The 24,172-nt window shown below is 51.0% G+C and overlaps 1 protein-coding gene across 2 annotated transcripts in view; it reads right to left on the minus strand.

The window, feature by feature from the left end:
* TMCC1 (transmembrane and coiled-coil domain family 1) overlaps positions 1–24,172 on the minus strand; it is a 60,512-nt gene that overhangs the window by 27,380 nt on the left and 8,960 nt on the right. The window contains exons 2-3 of one of the 2 annotated variants that reach the window (XM_069736236.1): positions 19,763–19,853; positions 18,927–19,646 (exon numbers count right to left, since the gene is read on the minus strand). In XM_069736236.1, coding sequence (XP_069592337.1) covers positions 18,927–19,448 — 522 coding nt within the window. In that variant the 5' untranslated portion in view covers positions 19,449–19,646; positions 19,763–19,853. Of the gene's footprint in view, positions 1–12,338; positions 12,676–18,926; positions 19,647–19,762; positions 19,854–24,172 lie in introns of those variants that run through there. The other variant, XM_069736239.1, reaches the window with a different exon arrangement.

Consider the following 24,172-nt stretch of genomic DNA (forward strand, 5'->3'; position numbering starts at 1 on the left):
TTAGCTTTGTGCCATGTCTGTCATCTGCTTTTTCTCTACAAAATTAAACAACTGAATGAACATCCTCCAAGGCCGGTGATTCCATAATTTTTGCCAAAAATACAATTTTTGCAGGCTGCCTCATTCTCTGCTTTCTCAGGTTATCTACCAGACCGGTTCGGTTTAGAGGGATAATGCCAAAAATCAAGTTAAATCCCTATCCTAACAATGGGGGATATCACACTGATCTGCGGGGGTCCGACTGGTGGGACCCATAGCGATTCATAAAATGAGGCTTTGTATAGAAACAAGGTGGCGGGTGTGCTCGGCCTAACATCCAAGCATTTTAGCAATAAATTTCCTCTGTGCACAAGAAAGAGCTGCAGCACCCAGTTACTGAGATCACGGAGGGTCCCCGAGGACAGACCACCAATAACTGGCGTGTTTTTCCACAGCTAGAGACCCTTTAATGTTTGCCTGTACATCAGGGTAGGACGTCATCCAGCTTTTTCAGATGTCTGAATTCCATATTGTGCAGTGATACCTCCTGCTTACCAGGCATATCTGCCATTCAGGGTCATAGGAAAGCTGGACAACACACTTTTTTTTTTTCCTTAGTCTTTTAAGAAAAAGACGGAAGAAAAAGTTTGTGGTGGGAGAGAGTGGCGTAACTTGAAAATGTTGCAATGGGGCCAGTAAGATTCAACCGAGACCCCCGGCATCACGAGTGTTTAATAGTGTCGGCGTTCTTATATGGCCCCAGGGGCTGCACTGCACCCACTATAGTTACGCTCCTGGGAGAAAGACCCTTATAGACGGCCATGTATGATTCTTGGTGACAGCACCCCCATAATCTACAGTCCCAGGACATGAGGGGAGGCGGCGTTCTCGGCAGGAGCTGCTCCCTGGCCAGTATCACAGACAGTGGTGGGTTCGCACACTGGGCCACATACGTTTTCGGTGGATGTTTCCATCCCGGTGGTGAGCAGGGCGGCCGCGGTGGACTCACGCATGCTGCTGCAGGCGCTCGGCTCTGCTACCTCGTCCTAGAACGCACGGAGCACAATCGCTGATAACTGACCGGTCATATGGGATCAGAGGCAGCGCTGCAAAGACGGCCGCCCTCCGGAGGACGGGCCACAAACGGTCCTCAGGTCAATGCACTCGATGAGAGGGGACGATGAGAGGGGACGGGACCTTTACTCTCCATTCACTGATGAATGCAATCTATTTCTCGGCCATCCGCCATTTCAGCGCAGGACGGGCCGACTGTGGGGTCTGCACTAGGACAGAAAAGACCCAGCCATGATCTGTGCAGATACCGGCGAACCTCCAGGAGAGCACGCCCCGCGCGGTGCAGCACAGACAGGACGCGCCCCGCGCGGTGCAGCACAGACAGGACGCGCCCCGCGCGGTGCAGCACAGACAGGACGCGCCCCGCGAGGTGCAGCACAGACAGGACGCGCCCCGCGAGGTGCAGCACAGACAGGACGCGCCCCGCGCGGTGCAGCACAGACAGGACGCGCCCCGCGCGGTGCAGCACAGACAGGTCGCGCCCCGCGAGGTGCAGCACAGACAGGACGCGCCCCGTGCAATATATATGGTGGAATAGTAGTATCAGACTTATAGGTCATGTTCACACAGCACATATCCTACGAGATCATTTTGCCTCGTGCACACATTTTTTCTTGCAGGATTTCTCCCTCAGTCTAATAATTGCATTTTTTGTGTTTTCCGTGTGATGAGACGCGTACGATGCAGGAACTTCGGCACAATATGCCGCATGCACGTGTCCGTCCATAAAAAAGGTTCATGTTTCCTTCGATTATTTTGGCTAATAAAAACAACATTGGAAAAAAACAACAAAACCATAAAATAATTGTGGCCATAAAACGTTTCAAAGTCTGGGCTCAGTTATGTAATGTGCGTCCTCTCGATACCTGAGCGCTTCCTCTCCGGATTTCAGCGGTGGGAGGAGGATTTTGACCCCAATGAGACTCTCGTAGATAAACTGGAGATAAGGAGGGTATTCGCTACTTACAGGATCCTCGGGAGAAACTGCGATGGAGGCCCGATACACGGGACGGAGACCTTTAACCCATCGGCCTCCCAGAACGGACCCAACCTCGCCTGCGCTGTGACGTCCGTGGGGTTTTCCTGCCATTACGGGAGGTTGCCACCTTGTGGCAGCCATTATCAGCAGGCGTGGAACGGTCATGTAGTCACAGTCACCCAGGCGTCTTCTCGAACCGTCCCCGCACTTCTCTTACATTTAGATATGGATAAAGAAATTGGGCACATTTTGGAAGATTCACACATATGATGGGGGATAGTTTGCTGACTGAGACCCCCACTGTTCCTAAGAACAGGGGGCTGCAGGCCCATCCTGAATACAGCGGGGTGCACACCTTGGTGGGACTGCCGCACTTGCGTCGGCCCCCTAGACAACGAATGAAGCGAGGCCGGATGTAGGACGGGCCTGTAGCGCCCAGTTTTGGGATCGCACATTGTTACCTTCTCTTGGTATGGGGGGGGGGGGGGGGGGGGATGTAACATGATTTATTTTTGGAATATCCCTTCAGCCTATTATTGTATATTTTAGCCCAGTGTTTGCCATCCGCTGGCAGCTGTAGTACTACAACTCCCATCATTAACAGACAGAGGAGTAGTACAGCAGCAGCTAGAGAGCAGCACTGTCTCCGGTGGTATAAGGCGAGGACACGACATCATGATCTGTGGGGTCTCCCGGAATTGTCCTGTAAGCAATATTCCTACATTGTACGGCTTCTATCCCAGTGAACAGCGCCATAGTTCCCTCCAGGCCCCTCAGTCTCCCCCTTCGGCCAGGGTTGGGATCAGGCCGGGCCGTCTGTTTGCTTCGGTTAAGGCTGGTATTTAGTTTGGGTCTCGGCCAATGTATAAGATTCTGGAGTGTCTCGGTCTTCATAAATTATCTGCAGACAATGACTGTCACCGGTTACTAGAGCAATGAAGGCGGCAGACGAGAGGAAGGACACGTCCCTGCCGAGAGCAGCAGGGGGTTCTGGGTATATGCGTTATTACAGTATGTGATGGTGATAGGGGCCTCAAAAAGTGACAACCTTTATAAGTCAGAAATGGGCACCCAGCAGTTGTCACGTCTTTCCCCCACTGCTCCTCCATGCAGAAAAGAAAGCAGATTCCAGAATAGGTCCTATATAGCCCCAGACCACTGCACTGACCAGCTGCTCCATCAATCCACCTGCGCCATCATTGTCCTGGCGCCATCAATCCGCCAGCAGTCTGTTGCACCGGCGCCATCATTGCCCCAGTGCCCAGTTGCACCCGGCGTCATCAATCCGCCAGCAGCCCGTTGCACCCAGCGCAATCCACCATCGGACCGTTGCACTGGCGCCAGCCCGCTTCCTTCTAAATCCAGCATTGGGCTATTTTTCTGCAGTCCCTTAGAGGGGTGTCAGAGGGATGCTAGGGTCGCATTTGCCTTTAAACTTAAAGCCTACATCAATGGTTCGATTATTTCAGTCATCTGCATTTTATTAACCCTCCGTCACATACAACTGATCTGACAGGCGCTTCTCTTTTAGGGTACCGTCACACTATACGATTTACCTACGATAACGACCAGCGATATGACCTGGCCGTGATCGTAGGTAAATCATAGTGTGGTCGCTGGGGAGCTGTCACACAGACCGCTCTCCAGCGACCAAGATGCTGAGGTCCCTGGGTAACCAGGGTAAACATCGGGTAACTAAGCGCAGGACCGCGCTTAGTTACCCGATGTTTACCCTGGTTACAAGCGTTAAACTAAAAAAAAACAAACAGCACATACTTACATTCTGGTGTCCGTCAGGTCCCTTGCAGTCTCTGCTTCCCGTACTCACTGACTGACAGCCGTAAAGTGAAAGTGAAAGCACAGCCGCTGTGCTATGCTTTCACTTTACGGCCGGCAGTCACAGTGCGGGAAGCAGAGACGGCAAGGGACCTGACGGACACCAGATGTAAGTATGTGCTGTTTGTTTTTTTTTAGTTTAACGCTTGTAACCAGGGTAAACATTGGGTAACTAAGCGCGGTCCTGCGCTTAGTTACCCGATGTTTACCCTGGTTACAAGCGAACGCATCGCTAGATCGCATCGCTAGATCGGTGTCACACACACCGATCTAGCGATGACAGCGGGAGATCCAGCGATGAAAGAAAGTTCCAAACGATCTGCTACGACGTACGATTCTCAGCAGGATCCCTGATCGCTGCTGCGTGTCAGACACAGCGATATCGTAACGATATCGCTGGAACGTCACGAATCGTACCGTCGTAGCGATCGAAATGTTATAGTGTGACGGTACCCTTACTTTCATTTCTCCTTCCTCACCAGATTGTGAGGAAACCCCCTTCCTCCAGGTAGTCTCCTGTCTCTTGAAGGTCTGTGAAACCTGATATCACAGTTGGATTTCAGAGCTTCAGGGGAGAGGATATAGCTGCACAGATCTCTCAGGCTCATTGTATGTGAATACGTCACATTCAGTAAGGTTGGTATTTTATGTTTTTATTCATCACAATAGTTTATTTAGCTTGTTTTATGAATGTATAGCACAAAATGTGAGGATATTTCATAGAAATAAGGGAGATTTTATAAAAGAAAGTGTGCTGCTCAGGCATATACAGTAGTTCCCTAACATATTCCTTCTCTTGCTTCAGATTATCTGCTGAAATGGAGAGGAAAATGTACAATTTATCCAAACAACTTGATGTTGAGGAAGTAACAAACTTGCTGTTATATGATAGAGACCTCACACTGAATGAGGATATAGGAGAGGAAAGTGAGATTGATTCTCATGAGGAGGTGGAAGAATGTGTCCTGGATTCTGAAACAGAGCAAGATGGTGACAGTGGTGAGGATGAAGAAGTTGGATCATATTATATTGGAAAAGATAAAAATACTAAATGGAACAAGAAGCCATTCCAGAAAAAACGTAGGGAACCTTTAAACATTATTACTCACCTTCCTGCAGTAATAGGAACTGCACGTAATGCAAAAACTGCAGTTGAATGCTGGAACAGTATATTTACAGATGACATTCTGGACTCTATTGTCACATATACCAACTAATATATAGACATTATAAAGGACAAGTACATCTGCAACAGAACCATCAAGCCCACAGATGAAATAGAACTGCGTGCTTTTTTTGGATTACTGTACCTTGCAGGAGCTTATAGGGCAAATAGACAAAGTTTGGAGGAACTTTGGGGTAAAGATGGGGATGGAGTTGAAAAATTTAGCCTTGTTATGTCCATAAACAGATTCAAGATTCTAATTCGTTGCCTTCGGTTTGACGACAGAACTACCCGAACCGAACGCAAAACACATGACCGACTTGCTCCAATTCGTGATATATTTCAAAGATTTGTTGTAAACTGTAAACAAAGTTATTACCCTGGAGAGAATCTCACTATTGACGAAATGCTCCCTGGTTTTCGTGGTAGATGTGCTTTTCGTCAATATATTCCATCAAAGCCAAACAAATATGGAATAAAAATGTATGCCCTTGTTGATGCCAGTAAGACCTACACTTACAACCTGGAAGTTTATGCAGGAAAACAACCAGAAGGTCCTTACTGTGTGAGCAACAAACCCATTGATGTTGTAAAAAGACTGGCTGAACCCTTATTTGGATCGGGTCGCAATATTACAGCTGACAATTGGTTTACAAGTTGTGATCTGATTGATTATCTGAAAATTCAGAAGCTGTCATATGTGGGAACTGTAAGAAAAAACAAAAGGGAATTGCCGCCACAGTTTGTAAGTGTGAAAGAGAGACAACAGTACAGCAGTATGTTTGCATTCCATAATGGAAAGGCTTTAGTTTCCTATGTACCACATGCCAAAAAATCGTACTTCTTCTATCAACACTTCATGATGATGCTGCCATCGATCCTGGGACTGGGGCAGAAAAAAACCCGGAGATAATTACATTTTACAATGCCACCAAAGGGGGTGTGGATACAGCAGATCAGATGTGCTCCACTTTCAAAGTCAGCAGAAACATCAAACACTGGCCAATGGTCATATTTTTTGCTATGTTGAATTTGGGTGGTATAAATTCACAAGTAATTTATCTTGAAAACAAGCTTGAACCACTCCGTAGACGATTGTATCTGAAAAAATTGGCCCATGAACTAGTACTTGGAGAGCTACGCAGGAGAAGCGTGAAAACAATCGGTATCCCCTCTCGCCTTCAAGTTCAGCTCAAAAGGTTCCGCCCAGAAGATGATGGTGAAAAGTCACCATCTGCACCACCTGCCAAACGGAAAGCGGAACCAGAAGGCTTTCAAATTATGAATGTCTCAAATGTCATAAAGCAGTTTGTGTAATTCTTGCTATTTGCTCTGCAAGTGTGACTTTTCTGGGGAAACCTCAGCATCTACTTCTGATTGAATATGTTTTTAATAGTACTTAAGGAACCTTAAAATTAAGTTTGTGTTCAAAAATTTTCTTTGTACATTTTTTTGAGAGAGTCGAACTGGGGACTATTTGGCGGGAGTTTTGAAAAGTTTGTATTTCATAGTTATTAGTTTTATGTTAAGTAAATGTTTTTTTTTGCAACTGATTATGTGTAGTCTCTTTCATTACATCCCTATGAAGGTCACTGATCACTTTTAGAGCACTGAAATTGCAAACATTAGATATTATAGGTATTTTTCCAGCAGGCGCCTGACAGGCACATTGTATGTGAACTCGTTAGTCCGAATATTGTATGTGACGGAGGGTTAAGATAAATCCTACCAGAGCGGCGCAGGACACATTGCACCATTTTTTTCTGATGTGGTGCAGGCTCCATGAAGCCTCTCCGTCCGTGCTCCAATCCTCCGCGCTCTTCCAATCCTCGGATCATCAGAAAGCTGCGGAATGAAGAAATCACAAGTGGAAGGCCCCGCTGGCCGGACCCACATTAGGACACGTCACTTGGCTGCAGCGTCGCTCTCCTCGATCCCGTCATCTGATCCGAGGTGTCAGATTGAGTTGGCGCCATAAAGCCGCAGATCTCCTGAAATCCGAGTGCAGGGGATATCGATATAAGGCTGAAACTCTGTAAAACTAGGCCAAAACAGCCAAGAGGGCATCGGCCTGAGCGATCAGGATACAGACGTCGCCGGGTGGGTAAAGAAACATTACGCTGCCAAAGACTGACTGGGGAGGACGGATGGTTTTCTGGTAGACAACTATGGGCAGTGATACCTTGCTTCTGGCACTGACCACTGGGGGCGCTGTGACCACAAGATTAGCTCTAGCGCCACTTATTGAAGACACAAGAACCTTGAACGGTCGGTGAGTGGCGCACGCTTCCTTTTGGAAAAAAGTGAAACTCTTTACTCCTATATTTCAAGGTTGCTAAAGTGTGAAAATGTCAGTGCCAGCACCTATAGTGCAGGAGAGTGACAAACTAATGCATAGTCTAGGACTATTGACAGATGGATTTTCTCTTCTTTATATACAGCAGGTTGGGGTCTTTCAAATTCAGCTCAATGGTCGGTAGAGTCTCCCTGCAGCAGTGGGGTCTTGGGTGCGAGGCCAGTAATAAGCCATAAGGACATCAGCCTGCAGAGGGATAGAGCTGCAGAGACCGCGGCGAGGAGGTCGGGTCATCAGTGCCCCCTGATATTGGCGGTGGTCTCTGAACCCCGATCAGTTGCAACAATTCCTCCAACTCTGCCGCCGCGGGTACAGACACTGGCCGAGCAGGCATCTGCATCCATCCTGTGCCAGGACTGCACCCATAGAGGACGTAGGCCATGCACGATGGCACCTGCAGCTTGTGGTCTCTGATGGCGCCATTCAATGCATGCCCCTACTCAGGTGTTCAAGATCTCTGCTTGCTGTTGGCAATGGCACCTTCCAATACATCCGATGCTGTTACCATTGCATCCGGTCTAGAGAACCCTCCGATTTGAGGCGTTGACACATTGTAGCAAACTACAAGGACAGACTGGATACAAGTTAAGCAAAGGATGCTGGGAAGTGACGATATTGATGGGACCACCCTCCGCACCCCCCAGCCTTTCACTGATTAACTTTGCTCCGTTCTCACTCTACAGGAAGGAGCTGGTCACACAGATTAAGCAGAGCCGAGCCGGCGGGGGCAGCTGATTAGGGGAACAGCCATTATTATCTGGAGCTGCAGACATGTGACGCTGTGTGGGGAGACGGCGAAACGTACAAAAAGGAACCCAGGACGGACTGTATAATGTGTAAGACCACCTGACTACAGGGTCACTCCGGGACAGACCCCTTTGAGTGCATATTGGGGTGGATGCACAAGCAGCAGGAAGCCCCTAATGGACGATTCCCATCCCAATCACTGCCCCCACGGTCTCCTCATACACGGACGTCACCCGCGAGGAGGGTCCATGCTCTTCAATGGAGAGAAGGCGATAAGAGACTGTCAGACCCCCAGGCAGCAGCTCTTCTGCTCCACACGCAAGTTACAACCCAACCCCTGTATATACTGTATCCCCCCGCCGTCATCCCCTTGTGATGTGGACAATGGGGGGGATAATATCCAGAGAGTCCGGCTGCAGATGTACGGAGCCTTATAGAGAGGATAAAGAGGAGCTAGGACTCCAAAAACATGAAAATATCGCCAATACATCACAGAGCGTCTCCGGATCAGACATTCATGGTGTGAACGGCGTTCACTAGGCTGAAGGCCACGGTGGTGCGAGACCCTTGTGTAATACAGAGGGAAGGTTCAGACGTGCGGTTGTGCAATTCGGCTGAAATGCAAATGTAAAATTGCATATCTCCCCAGGGGCGGGGCACAGGGGCCGCGGCGGGGCACAGGGGCCGCGGCGGGGCACAGGGGCCGCGGCGGGGCACAGGGGCCGCGGCGGGGCACAGGGGCCGCGGCGGGGCACAGGGGCCGCGGCGGGGCACAGGGGCCACACTCCTATTCCAGGGGGTCATCATATAGACATATTCCTACTTCGCACACTGCGTATTCGCGGCAGATTATTTATTACACACGGGTCACAGATTTTGCGGTGGACTCGCAGCAGATTTTTTCCTTTCTTGCAAGGTCTGAAAGCTGCACAAATATTGACTTGCCGCAGATTCTACAATCCGGAAACATTCAGTGAGATGTGGATGAGATTTGCTGAAATTTCATATATTTTGCCGGTTTCTGCAAGGAAAGTCTGCACCCAACATGGCGAGGTGTGAACGTCTCCCAAGGGAACCTGCAGATTTCAGAACTCCAATGTGTTACAAGCAGTTTAGTGCCTTGAAAAGGCGAACTCTGCAGGGAGAATGGCCGACAGGTCAATGTTTGCCACTTGTAATCTACAGCCTGGGGGATTGTATTAAACTGTGGATTTTCTGCAGGTAAATCCGTAATCTGAGCATTTACCGCTTAATTTGCGATGTCAGAATCTGTTCTTCTTATCCAAGGTATATAGAAAGCAGACACGATGTATAAATGAGAGAAGGGGAAAAAAAAAAATCAAATCAATGATGAGCACAGAGCGAAGCCAAGAACGCTCAGCGAGCTTCATCGCCCGTCACGTGAGCAGCTTTATTCACTTTATTCACTCCTGGGAGCTTTCATCCAAAAATACCAGAACATTAGTTTTAGGACTTCACCTCTGGAGAGGTCACATTGCAGCCGGAGCAGAAATCCTTCTTAAAGAGCCAGGACTCCAGGAGATCTGTTCTAATGACCCATTAGGTTCCCAGAAGGATGACCCGATATTTCCTCAAACTCTATTTCAAGCTATATTTTGGTATTGGCGAAGGTGATCGTTTTTTAGGGTAGAAGCCCCGTCTTGTGATGCAGAGACAGAGGGAATAAGGCGGCAGAGACTCGGTGTAAGAGCAACTTTCTGCATCCAGATGCAGAGAGGAGCAGCTCTGGAGCACAAACTGCTGCCCTGAAAAAGTGATGTACAGTGTGGAGCAACTCTGCCCGATTACCTGAAGCCTGTCCTGTCAGTGATCGAGTGATGGCGATCAGCAGCCACCTTGTGTCTCTAGCTGCTGCTCATCTCCTACAGCAAAAAAGAAAAAATTCTGCATCTCTCATTTTCCTGCACTAATGAGTATCAGGTAATTCTGGTAACGGGCCGACCAGCCCCGAGCATGCAAACAAGCCAGAAGAATATAATACAATAAGATCAAATAACTGAGCCTGCTTGCTGATGGTTTCCATGCAGCTGCCGGCTGTAGTTTTAGTAAAAGGTGCAGAGCCCGAGTCCTCGATGGTCAGCATCTCACCAGGCGCAGAGCGGTGCCAAGTACCGGCTTACTGACGGCTCATTACAGCGGCTCAGTTTCTTAATGAAAATGTCATTATCCCGCTGATGGCTTCCTGATCGCTTTCTGTTTTAATTACAGCAGGACGCGGATTTCAATGGGGTAAAATGAGGCAGAGAAAGACAACAGACTCCCGCACCCCCATATTACAGCTGTATTAGCATTTTGCTCCTCTTTGGACTAGGGGAAAGCAAAGTGATCAGTCATACGGCAGCCATGACAGCTGCCCTGGGGTTGTTACCCAAATTTTCCGAGTCACAAAAGGTAAAAATCTCCAACTTTACACTTCCTGATATCCAGATAGACGTCCTATTCTGCAGTCAGCCATACTGGTGGACTCCCAGCTTTCCCCACACCAGATAAGGGTCTTCAAAACACGACATCAGGTCAGCACGAAGAGAAATGCAATACAGCAAGAAAAACCCCCAAGAAGAAGTCAGAAAGCCACAACTGCAGGAAGGAATCTAGAAAAAGGTGATAATCTTCTAATACGAGAAGCCGGACGAGCCCCGAACCGCCAGCAGCACGGGACGAGAAACCGGACGAGCCCCGAACCGCCAGCAGCACGGGACGAGAAGCCGGACGAGCCCCGAACCGTCAGCAGCACGGGACGAGAAGCCGGACGAGCCCCGAACCACCAGCAGCACGGGACGAGAAGCCGGACGAGCCCCGAACCGCCAGCAGCACGGGACGAGAAGCCGGACGAGCCCCAAACCGCCAGCAGCACGGGACGAGAAGCCGGACGAGCCCCAAACCGCCAGCAGCACGGGACGAGAAGCCGGACGAGCCCCGAACCGTCAGCAGCACGGGACGAGAAGCCGGACGAGCCCCGAACCACCAGCAGCACGGGACGAGAAGCCGGACGAGCCCCGAACCGCCAGCAGCACGGGACGAGAAGCCGGACGAGCCCCAAACCGCCAGCAGCACGGGACGAGAAGCCGGACGAGCCCCGAACCGCCAGTAGCACGGGACAAGAAGCCGGACGAGCCCCGAACCGCCAGCAGCACGGGACGAGAAGCCGGACGAGCCCCGAACCACCAGCACGGGACGAGAAGCCGGACGAGCCCCGAACTGCCAGCACGGGACGAGAAGCCGGACGAGCCCCGAACCGCCAGCAGCACGGGATGAGAAGCCGGACGAGCCCCGAACCGCTAGCACGGGACGAGAAGCCGGACGAGCCCCGAACTGCCAGCACGGGACGAGAAGCCGGACGAGCCCCAAACCGCCAGCACGGGACGAGAAGCCGGACGAGCCCCGAACCTGCACTCAGATGACAGCCCCTTATCTCAGCAGTCAGGAAGCCAGATAATATCCTCATCTCCAGAAGGAACTGGGCCGGGCACATTCCTGGCATCTGACGCAGGAACCCCACCGATGCTGCAATGCCTGGTCTCCTGAAAGCTCCAGACACTGAAAATCTCCTAAATTCCAATTCTTAGCAATATCTGTTGCAGGACGACAACCAATATGGCTGCGGTGACCACTCGCTGCAGGGGTTATCACCCAGCTTTTTTAGATCCGGAGTCTATGAGCACCCATGCTTCTTTTTGCTGCAGGTTTGTACAGTAGCAGCCGATCACGTCTTTGTGCAGAATCAGAGCAGCATTTTTGCAATGAAAAGGGTAAAATTTGAAGCAAATCTGCAGCAGGATCCTCATAAGCGGAGCAGATTCTGCTGCAGATACGATGTAGGAAAACCTGAACCAAGTGCGCAGCCTTGGCAGAGTCGGGGGGCTGCCAGTACGGGGTCTTTCCTAGCTCCCCGAACAATACAAGTGACAATAAGGAGAAGTGTGCACGAGGGGAGATGGGGCAACGGAGCCAATATTAGCAATCAGGAGGAGGAGGAGAGTATACATCTAATACCAACCCCCTGGCATCAGTGCAGCCCCCCGGCATCAGTGCAGAGGGCACAGACAGACATAGTACCTGACCGCAAAATTTAAAAAAATAAATACTTGTCAAACAAGGCAAAAGAAAACTAAGTAAAACAAAAAGTGTCACCCCGCCGTAGTGCGGAGAGCGTGCCCGCGGGCACCGAGCCTCGGACCCACCTTAGACAGCTGCCGCCGCAGGCTGAACCGCTGGACCATGTTGAGACCCTTCGTCACACAAAGGAACAGGAGGGAGCGGTGGCAGCCGGCAATTAAAGGAGCATTCTCCAGAAGAAAGAGGGGGCAGGAGAGTCGGGGCGAGGGCAGAGGGTCCCCCACGATCAGCTCAGGACAGAGGAGACACAGGCAGAGCAGCCGCCTGAAGTTCAGGGAGCCTCATTGTTCCTGCCATCCGTCCGCTGCCAGTGACAGGCGAGGAGGGAGGGGTGGCCGCTGCCCCCTGCGTTTCCTGTGAGTCAGCTGTGCGAGGGTCCCAGACAGATGGACCCTGAAGACCAACCCCCTGACACTATCCGCCTCCTCCGCCAGACACCTGACCCCGCCATTGCCTCAATTTCATCATCATATGATGGAGGCGGCAGGGTGCACTCACTTATCCCAGAACCTCAGTCTTCCCTGCCTGTAGTGGCTGATAACAGGGAACAACAGAATGGCTTTTTTTTTTTTTTTTTTTTTTTTTTTTTTTTACTTCTGAAGACCACAAATCCCAGAATGCCCCGCCATCCAGGGTAATAAGGATATGCTGGGAGTTGTAGTTTACAACAGTCGGAGACGCTCAGGATTGGATTGTACAATGCAACAGAAAAATGGCGCAACTCAAAGAAAAATAGTAAAACGCCAAATCTGAACGAGCGCCATGTTTAGGTGTGGGGGACGGAGGAGTCAGTTTTCGGCTTTTCTGCCCTTTGCTCCCCATTACAGGAGCAGCTTTTTGCTGGATTTTGGTGCCGGATTCACCGTCTTTCGCCGGCGGTGACGAGCCGATCTAACGAGGACCTCGGAGTGACGCGTCCAAGGTGAAACAATCAGAAAATGAGAAACGTCTCGCGCTTCTTATACAGCGGCTCAGGGCACGAGGGGTTAAGTGCGATGTGGAACCGGTCGGAGCGCAGGGGAGCGGCGGCATTAAATAAAGACCATTGTTCTGCTGCTGCCCCAGGATTCACCTCTGGAGATTACAATACAGTGGTGATGTTCTCAGAACTACAACTCCCAGCAGCCTCCAACCTGCACAGCTACTGCAGAATTACAACTCCCAGCAGGATCCAACCTGCACAGCTACTGCAGAACTACAACTCCCAGCAGCCTCCAACCTGCACAGCTACTGCAGAATTACAACTCCCAGCAGGATCCAACCTGCAGCTGCTGTAGAACTACAACTCCCAGCAGCCTCCAACCTGCACAGCTACTGCAGAATTACAACTCCCAGCAGGATCCAACCTGCAGCTGCTGTAGAACTACAACTCCCAGCAGCCTCCAACCTGCACAGCTACTGCAGAATTACAACTCCCAGCAGGATCCAACCTGCACAGCTACTGCAGAACTACAACTCCCAGCAGCCTCCAACCTGCACAGCTACTGCAGAATTACAACTCCCAGCAGCCTCCAACCTGCACAGCTACTGCAGAATTACAACTCCCAGCAGCCTCCAACCTGCACAGCTACTGCAGAACTACAACTCCCAGCAGCCTCCAACCTGCACAGCTACTGCAGAATTACAACTCCCAGCAGGATCCAACCTGCAGCTGCTGCAGAACTACAACTCCCAGCAGCCTCCAACCTGCACAGCTACTGCAGAATTACAACTCCCAGCAGGATCCAACCTGCTGCAGAACTACAACTCCCAGCAGCCTCCAACCTGCACAGCTACTGCAGAATTACAACTCCCAGCAGGATCCAACCTGCACAGCTACTGCAGAATTACAACTCCCAGCAGGATCCAACCTGCAGCTGCTGCAGAACTACAACTCCCAGCAGCCTCCAACCTGCACAGCTACTGCAGAATTACAACTCCCAGCAGGATCCAACCTGCAGCTGCTGTAGAACTACAACTCCCAGCAGCCTCCAACCTGCACAGCTACTGCAGAATTACAACTCCCAGCAGGATCCAACCTGCAACAGCTACTGCAGAATTACAACTCCCAGCAGGATCCAACCTGCAGCTGCTGCAGAACTACAACTCCCAGCAGCCTCCAACCTGCACAGCTACTGCAGAATTACAACTCCCAGCAGGATCCAACCTGCAGCTGCTGCAGAACTACAACTCCCAGCAGCCTCCAACCTGCACAGCTACTGCAGAATTACAACTCCCAGCAGGATCCAACCTGCAACAGCTACTGCAGAATTACAACTCCCAGCAGCCTCCAACCTGCACAGCTACTGCAGAATTACAACTCCCAGCAGGATCCAACCTGCAGCTGCTGTAGAACTACAACTCCCAGCAGCCTCCAACCTGCACAGCTACTGCAGAATTACAACTCCCAGCAGGATCCAACCTGCAGCTGCTGTAGAACTACAACTCCCAGCAGCCTCCAACCTGCACAGCTACTGCAGAATTACAACTCCCAGCAGGATCCAACCTGCAGCTGCTGTAGAACTACAACTCCCAGCTGCCCCCACAGCAGCAGATTGTCAGAATAGGATAGGAGTTGTAGCTTTGCAAAAGCTGATGCCCTACAGGTGAGGACAGTGAGGTTGCAAAACTACAACTCCCAGCATGCCCAACAGTCTAACATGCGACTCAAGCAGTTGCAAACCTATGATTCCCAGCAAGTCCCTATAGTCTTTTTTCAACAACCGGGGAGCCGCAAGCTGGGAGTTGTAGTTCTGCAACAGATAGAGTTACATGTCAAAAGCATGCTGGACATTGTGGTTCTCCAGTAACTCCTACCATGATCTGGTAAGACTACAACACCCATCATGCCTCAAGCACCTACCATTTGTTTTGTTCAGGTCAACCAGGCATGCTGGGAGTTTTAGTTCTACAGCAGCTGGAGAACAGAGTTTTACGCTAGAAAAAGTCACAGCGTTCAGGCGTGTGCCGGATCATCAGAGATTCTGGACTATCGGACTACTAACTCCAGACAAACTGAATGAACACAGACCCAATGAATGATCCAGGGAAGAAAAGTCATTAACCCCCGACGTCACGGCACGGATCAACAAAGGCGGCCTTATAGATTTTTCTGGCCTGGATTCCCTCGGCGATGTCTCCGTCCACCTGGCGAGATCCCGGGGACGGACGGGCGACCTGCAGCTCATGACGGTAGACTGTCATTGGGACACGAAGAGTTCCTGAAATTATCAATAGCTTGACACTTCACAGCTGAGGGTTTGTTACAATGTATCAGAGATTTGGGCTGATGCATCATTGTGGAGACTGGGTACAAGTGTAACAAACCCTCAGCTGTGCAGTGCAGGACATTATTTTAGGATCCCACCCTTAGAGGTCCACCCTCTGCTCCTATATTACTACCCTCAGAGCCTGGAAATGCTGCGGGATTTGTGATGGCAGCATCAAAACAGCGCCACCCCTGTCCACAGGTAGCATATGGTACTGCAGCTTTGTCCCATTTTCTGACATATACCTGATCGGGGAGGCCTTTCTGCGAGGCAGCGGCCATGTCTTTAGGATGCCCTGGGAGCCAGCACGATGGGGTTTTTACATGGGCAGGGTGGCTCGGGCACCAGCTGCTCAGACATTCAGGCAGGAGGCAGCAAATAGCCCGGATTCTTGGCATGTCTTGGGTATTAAGAGACGCCCCGTTTAATCAGCCGGGATAACGGGAATTAAATGATTTGGCTTCATTTTCTTCCGAGATGGACATCTGGAGCAGATTAATGTTTTGGGCAGATCAGGTCATCGCCGCCTCCTCCCCTCGCCCGGCGGCAGAGGGCATCTCGGTATACGCTGCCAGCATCGTGCGACAGGAGAGAAGGATTTTCTATGGCGTCGACCGATTGCGCAGGACACAAACATTCGCCGATGCGCTGGATCTTCTGCCGCCGGTCACTGATCAAAGACTTCAGCGTAAGACTGATCCCCATCAAAATCGCAGCCTTCGCCATCATGTCCCCGGCAATGACCATAAGGATAAAAGTTGTGAAAAAGTTACATTTTAAGACTGTTTCAGAGTCTTAACATTGCAATCTCTCTGCTTGCTGTCACTGAATTGTGAGTTCATTGTCACCTGTAAGGCCGGGTCCACAATCCTGGATGAATAACCCAACGTGCAGCGCTATTCTTTCCGGTAGTGACAGGACGGCGTGGGGTTGCTCTGGCGCCATTTTTTATCGGTCGTGCGATCGGTCTGTCATTTTAATTATCCGTTTCTTTGCCAACAACGCAGATGTGACTCCGGCCTCCACCCGAACAGCCAGAGGAATAATAAATCCGACTTTACAAATCGCCACATGAGGGGCACAACAGGACGGCGCTGCGCAGAACGCCCATATTACCCACGCCAGGGTCTATACCAACGCAAGACTTCTCCGGCAGGCAATGGGTTAACAGTAATTGGTATAAGTTTACAATTAATGTCGCTCCCTGCGCCGACCGCGTCCTGACAAATCTCCGGTGAATCGTCTGAGGTTTCAGGGAAACACAAACATTTGGATTAGGCCGGAGTTGTATGACACCTCTGTGGGCACCAACGGGCGCCGTGCCAGGGGGAGCCGAGCAGACGCCGTGTAACCAGAAGCCACACAGGCTGAGGAATCATTGGAGGATGATGGAGCAGCTCCGATGAGGGTTGTAGTACGGTCTGAGACACTTGCATACATAGCAATCCCTGCCCAGTCCCAGCCGGAAAAAACAAACCTCAGATGGACGAAGAGTAAAATAAAGGAGTTTATTGGTGCCAATTTATGCCAACTTCTCCAGAGCTGCACTCTCAATTCTGCTGCCTTAGTCTGCACAGAGTAAGGCCGGGTCCATATTTGTCCGCAGCCCCCGGATAGATGGGTCAGATCCATGAAATATGGTAAGACTGTGCTAGATCTAAATGGACCCCCAGATGAGACTGGGCTATAAGATACAATTTTAGGATATGCAATCACTAGCTTTGGGGCTCCACAGTCTGCAACACAGAAAACGGAAGAGAGGAAGGGGGCGCCGCTGCACGACAAAATGCTAACGGGTCCTCGTTCTCTGGATTAGTGGGGTCACAGATGTCAGTGTTAAACTTACAGCGGATTTTCACTATTTTGCCGCCTGTGGAGCTAAAAACTAGAAATCCCGTTTCTTTACTTTTCGGGAGGGAGCAGGGAGAGGCGCCAAGAAACAGTCAATGCAGCAAGGGCGACACCTGGTGGCCAAACTGCGACATGACAGCGCCATATGAGAGGTTACGCTGGTGCCTTGTCCCAAAGTAACACTGAAAATATCGATCGGCTTAGACTGAGCCAAATATGGCGAAACGCGTCACACCCTGCCGGCGATACAACCATAACCAGTTACCACAGCAACCTGCCACCAAGGGGCCAGACTGGCACCGTCATACAGATTATATAATGTATTTATTACAGGGCGCCCCGTCACTCTCTGCTTCACTGTGCCGATAATGGGGTGACGGGGTGAAACCAGATCAGAGGACCTGAAGGCAGCACTCTGGGGGCCAGACGTGGAGCCCGACGCTGGCACTACCAGGCACCGAGCCGCTCTGAACTTTGTACAGACCCTTATCAGATTTCCATTAACCCCTGACTGATAAGTCGGCCATATCCCCCAATATTCCAATACTCCGCAATAGAAGATAAGGGGGGTTTTGGAGTTATGGCCCGGATTACCGGAAGTGCAAAAAGTGAAGGAAGTGGCACATGTATACCCAGATTATACGCCGCCCCTCCGGGCAAACAGCAGAGGCTGCACCGTTATCTGATGTCCTTGGCATCAATCGTAGCTCGGATTACTTTCACAAGTTCTTAAAGGAGAAAGGAATATTAAAGGGGCTGTCCAGCACATAAAATAAATAAATGTAAAAAATTGCCCCGCCATTCCGGCGCCTGAACTACAGCGGTCCCCATATATAATATGCTGTGTATGCATGAGACCACTGCAGCTAATCACTGACCTCAGCAGTCATGTGCTATATGTGCAGGTGCCACCGCTGAGACCAGTGATTGGCTGCAGTGGTCTGATGCATGTACAGCACAAGTGAATAACTAAATCAGCCTCAACGGAGCGGAGTTAAATAAATTTTACAACATTTCCTGCTTTTATCCTTCCTGGACAAACTCTTTAAATAAGAGACTCGGATGTGAAATTTAACCCCGGAATCAATTAAAGGCCATTGCATTAATCGCTCCGCTAGGGGGCGAACTATCAGCACGTAAGTCCTTTATTGACCTGGATAGGATGTGCTCCTGACTGCCCCGGTGCCCCCTAATGGCAGCAACGTAATTTTTTGGTTGCGGCTATAGTCACGCTTTTAAAGAGGGGTGTTGGCCCACAAAACCTCAGTAGTTGATAAACATATGATTACCGGGACGTCTGATCTATTGGATCCTCACTGTTGATGAGGCCAGTTCCCCAAGTGAACGGAGCCGTTGTGAGCATGTGCGACCGCATCCAATCACCATCTATAGGAGGGTGGTCGCACATGCTCACAACGGCCTCCTGTTCTCATGATCGGTGCGGTCTCAGCATTTATTATCTATCTGAAGGATTTATGCGACAACCCCTTAAAGTGCGAGACGTCAGAGACACAGCTACACTGAAGACCCTCCTAATAATCTAAGGCCTCTTACCTTCTCCGCCGACTCCTCTCCGGACAGGTAGGAGGCGCTGCACATCTCCAGGGCGGCAGTGGCCATGTAGGCGTCAGTGGTGGACGAGGAGCGTGGGCGTCCTGGATAGGTGAGGACGGCCATGATATCCTGAGCAGATCGCCGGCCGATCTGCGGACTCCCCCGGGTCTTGCCTTTGCGGTTCTGCTGCAGGCTGCTTCCTCTTCTGACTTTTGGGGGAGCCCGGATCTGCTGCAGGACACGATTCAGGGCGGTGGGCTGAGACGTTCCATCAGACTCCTGTAGCAGGGACTGATCCGGTTCTGGTTCCGGGTCCGGCTGGGCTTGTGACACGTCATGGGGCGAGACGGACGAGCGGCGCCTCTGGTGCTGAAACAAGTGCTTCAGGCCCTGGCCGATCACGTTGATGTTGTCGAAGTGCGAGCCCTTGGGGACCTTCTGCTCGCCGTCCACCAGCCTCTTGCAATCGTTACCCCCGAGGTCTGCGTCATCGCAGAGGCTGTCGCTGCCGGGGGTCTCCATCAGAAAACAACCATTCCCTCCACCCCCCAAATCTTTGGTGCGCAGGTCGCTGCTCGTGTGGCGTCCTCCGATGAAGTTACTTTAACTTGAAATGGATGGAGTAGGCCCCCAAGACCCGTGGGGACGGGCGTAGGGAAGTCATAAGAGTCGGAGGTCAGCGCTCCTCGGAGGTCTGGTACTTTATATCTGCTCCCAAATCTGCAAAATACAAAAAAAAAAAAAAATGTGGGCGACAGCAGGTAAAACTTCAACCTATCCAGGAGGGGTCCTCCTTTTCACCCTACCCCATCCTGCACTGTGTGTCCTTTACTCACATGTGGCCGGTGACCGCGGATGGACATTAGTACGGCGTCCTCGGCCTGTAGCCTCCCATGAGAAGAAGCCCCCCGATGTCTGAAGCAGTCACTGTATGGGCAAGAATCACAAATGAATAACTTAACATACAAGTTCCTATGACAACACTTCTGGTACGACACTCATTCCTACATCATGGGGCTCCATCCCCCCACGGGACAGACGTGGATCCACCTGTGACCAGGCAGGACTGTCGGAGGACAGGACGGGTTATCCTGCAGGCGCTGGGACAATATGTGTCCATTTTATGAAATCCATTAATAATTGCCGTTCTCATGAAGGATTAGTCAGAGACGAGCAAATATTGGAGCAGCGATAACGGCGGAGCCGAGCGCGGCCTAATCCAAGGGCACATTGCCGGCGCGGTGCATGCAGCTAATAGCACAGGACAGATCTGGCTCACCGCTGCGGGCCGCGCTCACATGCATATTTTATGTTATATTTATACCCTTTATTACGTGCGGATCATTCCGGCAATGGTTAACCCCAAACTGGCCGGGAGCCACCACTGAAAGGGGAGAAAAAAAATAAATGGGGGCCTAAAAAGAGGAAAATCCCCCCTCGTCTCCCCCAGACGGCAACGCTCATACTCTGCAATCAGCATCAACCCCTGGACATCAGACAGAATGGCGACATGTGTCATCCCAGACACCTCCAAAAGGGGCTGTTTGACAATGGATGATTGTTGGGGGGTCCCCAGGCCATAGATATAGAGGAGTCCTCTAAAGGATCAATATCAGGTCACAATTGGGGTCTGACCCCCGACAACCACTGATCAGCAGGTGCCAGTCGGTACAGCAGGTCGTGGCCAATCTCAGACCTGGGGGCAGAGCGGCCGTCAATATCCAAGTCCTGGACAAACCCCAATGAAAGTAAAAACTTACATCTGCCCGGCCGGCATCTGCCCTGTTCATACTGTGCTCCCTGTTTCATGAATGCAATAAACTACAGTAAAAGGCTGCCCGCTAAGAGCCTGGGTGACACCTACGGGCACCGTCATGGCGGCCGACATTGGCGATTACCGCGTGGTAGCAGGAGGAATCCTATTAATAGCAGCTGCAGTTACACGGTGACGCGGCAGCGCACACAAGGATTTACCAGCCGAGGTGTAGAAAAGAAAGAAAACAGTCAATTGGAAAGAACAGGAAAAAAAAAGGGTTTAGTGCCAGTTGAGTGGGATGGCAGCTCCAGCGTCGCCCCCCCCCCCGGAGCAGGAGAACGACTGGAGGAATGTGGGGGCAGAACAGGCGCTGCGGAGCTTCACCAGCAACGAGTCCGGGGGGACCGGTGCCAGAAAAACAAAACAACCCCCCGGGAATAACACCATCAGCCCCAGCCAGCAGGTGCAGGAGAAGCAGGGCACTACAAGTCCCAGGACGACTAGTAAGCCCGGCACCTGTCATGTGGCCAACAGAGATAAATATTTTCTTATGGCAACAACTGATACAATCACATAAATACGATTATTAGCATTTTCAAGATCTCTGCTGAGTGTCAGTGAATGGAAACATTTCCCCAGCATGAAACCCCCCCCCCACACTATATGTATCACACCGCTGAGGGTCTGTTACATTGTATCACTCTGAAGAACATGCTGTTCAGCTCGGTCTGGACTGGATACAAGTGTAACAAACCCTCAACTGTGAGGCTCCCGCCGCTCGGAATGAACATTGCTAGATACCAAGTCGCAGCTGGAGGTTTGTTACAGTGTATAGAAGCCTGGAAGGATACAAATTCAGCCATGACAGAAGAAGTCTAACTCCGCTACAATGTCTATAAAAAGTCTAAAGCTTTTACGTCCTCGGGCTCCCGTTCTATATCCACCATGCTTTACACTGCAGCTCTACCTGGTCAGCAGGAAGGCCAGCACATAGAGCGAGGGGTGCACTAACTAACGCACTGTCTGCTGCGGACGTCCGCAATATCCCTTCAAGCAATCGCCGCCTGTCTCACCGGAGGAACGCAACCACAAGTCTTCCTGCAAACCTCGGGAAATAAAGCTACGACTGGCAAGGGTTAAACTGCTCCGTCCCAGGTTGGCCGGTCAGATTAGGGAATAGAAAGACAAGCGATGATTTAGTGAGAACCGGCTGGACCGGTTATTCCAGCACCGGGCGGGTGCTGCGCCAAAAGAAATACCAAAAAGAAAAAAAAAACAAAAAACTAAAGATGTAATAAAGTTAAAACCGGATGGATGAATCGCAGAGGTTGGACGCCCTCCGGTCGGCGGTGAGAGCCGCGAGGTCAGTGAAGACGTCCGCATTAACGCAGAACGAGACGGGAACCAGAAATAACCCGGGCGGCGAGCAGGGATCAGTACAGGATCAGGATCTGCCGGGCGTGGAGGGATCAGCAAACACGGGGTTAAAAAGGCAAGAGATTAAAAAGGGGTTTAGTAGGAATATTAAAAAAACAACACAACAGAGTGCAAATGTAAGTGACAGAACGGAGGAGAGGGCGGCGTGACCGCTGCCACCAAGAACAGCCCGCCACCACGCAGCACGGACCAGAACGCATGGAAAACGTGGTTGGCAACAAAGTGCTGAAACTTTTTAGGTTTCCTCTTATCTCAATAACTTAGGTCCGCGGCCGCCACCTTTAGTCCACGCCCACCTTGGCAGAGCCCGACGAAGCCTCCACGTCCCAGCAGGTCTAGCAGTCGTGGACCACCGTCGTGGCTGCAGAACCAGGGTCCTGAAAAGCTTTTATTCCTCAACTCAAACTGATACCCAACCTGACCTCATATTTCTCACAGCTGAAGGTTTGTTACAGTGTCTCCGGTCCAAATGTTATTCAATACTAGAAACCTCTGGGCTCCTGATAGGTGGGCATGATCAGCATTACCAGGCCAGACAGGTAAGGACGCAGAGGACTGGTGAGACTGGATGCAACTGTAGCAGCCCCACAGCTGTGAGAAATAAGCTTTACACTGTGAATGTAATTGGGAAGGTTTCCTTTAGCAGCAAGCAGAGATCTTAAACTGAGGAATTAAAACTACTTTGCAGCAAACACCCCTCAGTATGTCCCTCCATGGCCACCCGGTAAGGTTAACCCATTATGTACAAGCTTTATCTGACTTCATACCTGTCCGTCACCATCAAACATCTGCTCCATTACAGAAATTAGAAAGGGCCATAAGATGATTAAACTTAACCCCGCGGTGACTATGGTGGGGCGGGTGGGGGTCCCTGGCAGCTTTGGACGTAGATCAGGACACAGGACGTACGCCGTGTGCCGACGCCGGATCCCACGCTCTTCCCCAGAGCCGTCTGCTCCTGGCAGGTCCCGTAATCATCGCTGCTCCCCAGCGCTGCCACGTACAGCAAATGGAGGGACATGTGCTTGGCGGGGACTGCAGATCCCACGTCGGACCGGCTGTCCTCACAGCTCGTCTTACAAATGGGAACTTTCTGGTCTCTTATCCCTGCGGCGCGGTAACGATCACTTTGTACTGATCAATCACAGCCAGTGCTACGTAGCGGTACGCTGCTCCGAGGCCCCATAGTACACCTGCTCACCCCGGATAGCCTGCAGGTTTAAGGGGACAGCAGCCTGGAAGCGGAAAAACTAGAAGAACTAGAGTCAGTTAAACAGATTTTGCAAAAGTGACAACCACAGAGCCGCCCCCCCCCCCCCCCCCCCCCCAAAAAAAAAAAAAAGAAATCCACACTATAAAAGTGTAACATTGCCCCCATGATTCTGCCCCTAAGCCTCACAATTATAGAAGCAGTTAATCAGTTGAGTTTATGGAACATTAAAAGGAAGGGAACCCCCGGGGAGCGGTTCTGCCCCACTAATAGAATGATGGAGGGTCAAAGGCCGCCCAGATGTCAGCTAGACGCAACACAAGGCCTTATGGGAAAAACAAGTCTCCACTTAAAGGAGCCAGCACCACAAACAAATGGGCAGTTCTCAGCTAGTGTCATTCTGTATCTGGGAAAGATGGGTGACCACCAATATTATGGAGTGTCCCCCGAATGCCGAGTCTGTATACAGGGGAAAGGGATGCATCAGAATCAGTTATACCAGTCTCCTGTAATTGACAGGCGCCTCGGAAATACACCCTACATGGAAAGCAGCGGCCACATTGGTGCTGCCAAACCCACCCAAAGAAACAACAGCCACATTGGGAGAGTTAGGGGGCCTCTTCTTTCAAAGGTGTAGGGGGTGGAAGCAACGTGGTCTGTGCTTTTTGGAGGGTGTAGGAGAAGCAGCATTACTTCCTGCAGTGTGTAGGGATGGTAACTAATATGGCCACATTAGCACCACCCCTGCACCCCCAGAACAAGCTGCAGCCACACTAGCACCACCCCTGCACCCCCAGAACAAGCTGCGGCCACATTAGCGCCACCCCTACAACAAGCTGCGGC

This window comes from Ranitomeya imitator, chromosome 8 (assembly GCF_032444005.1).
Source record: "Ranitomeya imitator isolate aRanImi1 chromosome 8, aRanImi1.pri, whole genome shotgun sequence".
Classification (NCBI taxonomy): Eukaryota; Metazoa; Chordata; class Amphibia; order Anura; family Dendrobatidae; genus Ranitomeya; species Ranitomeya imitator.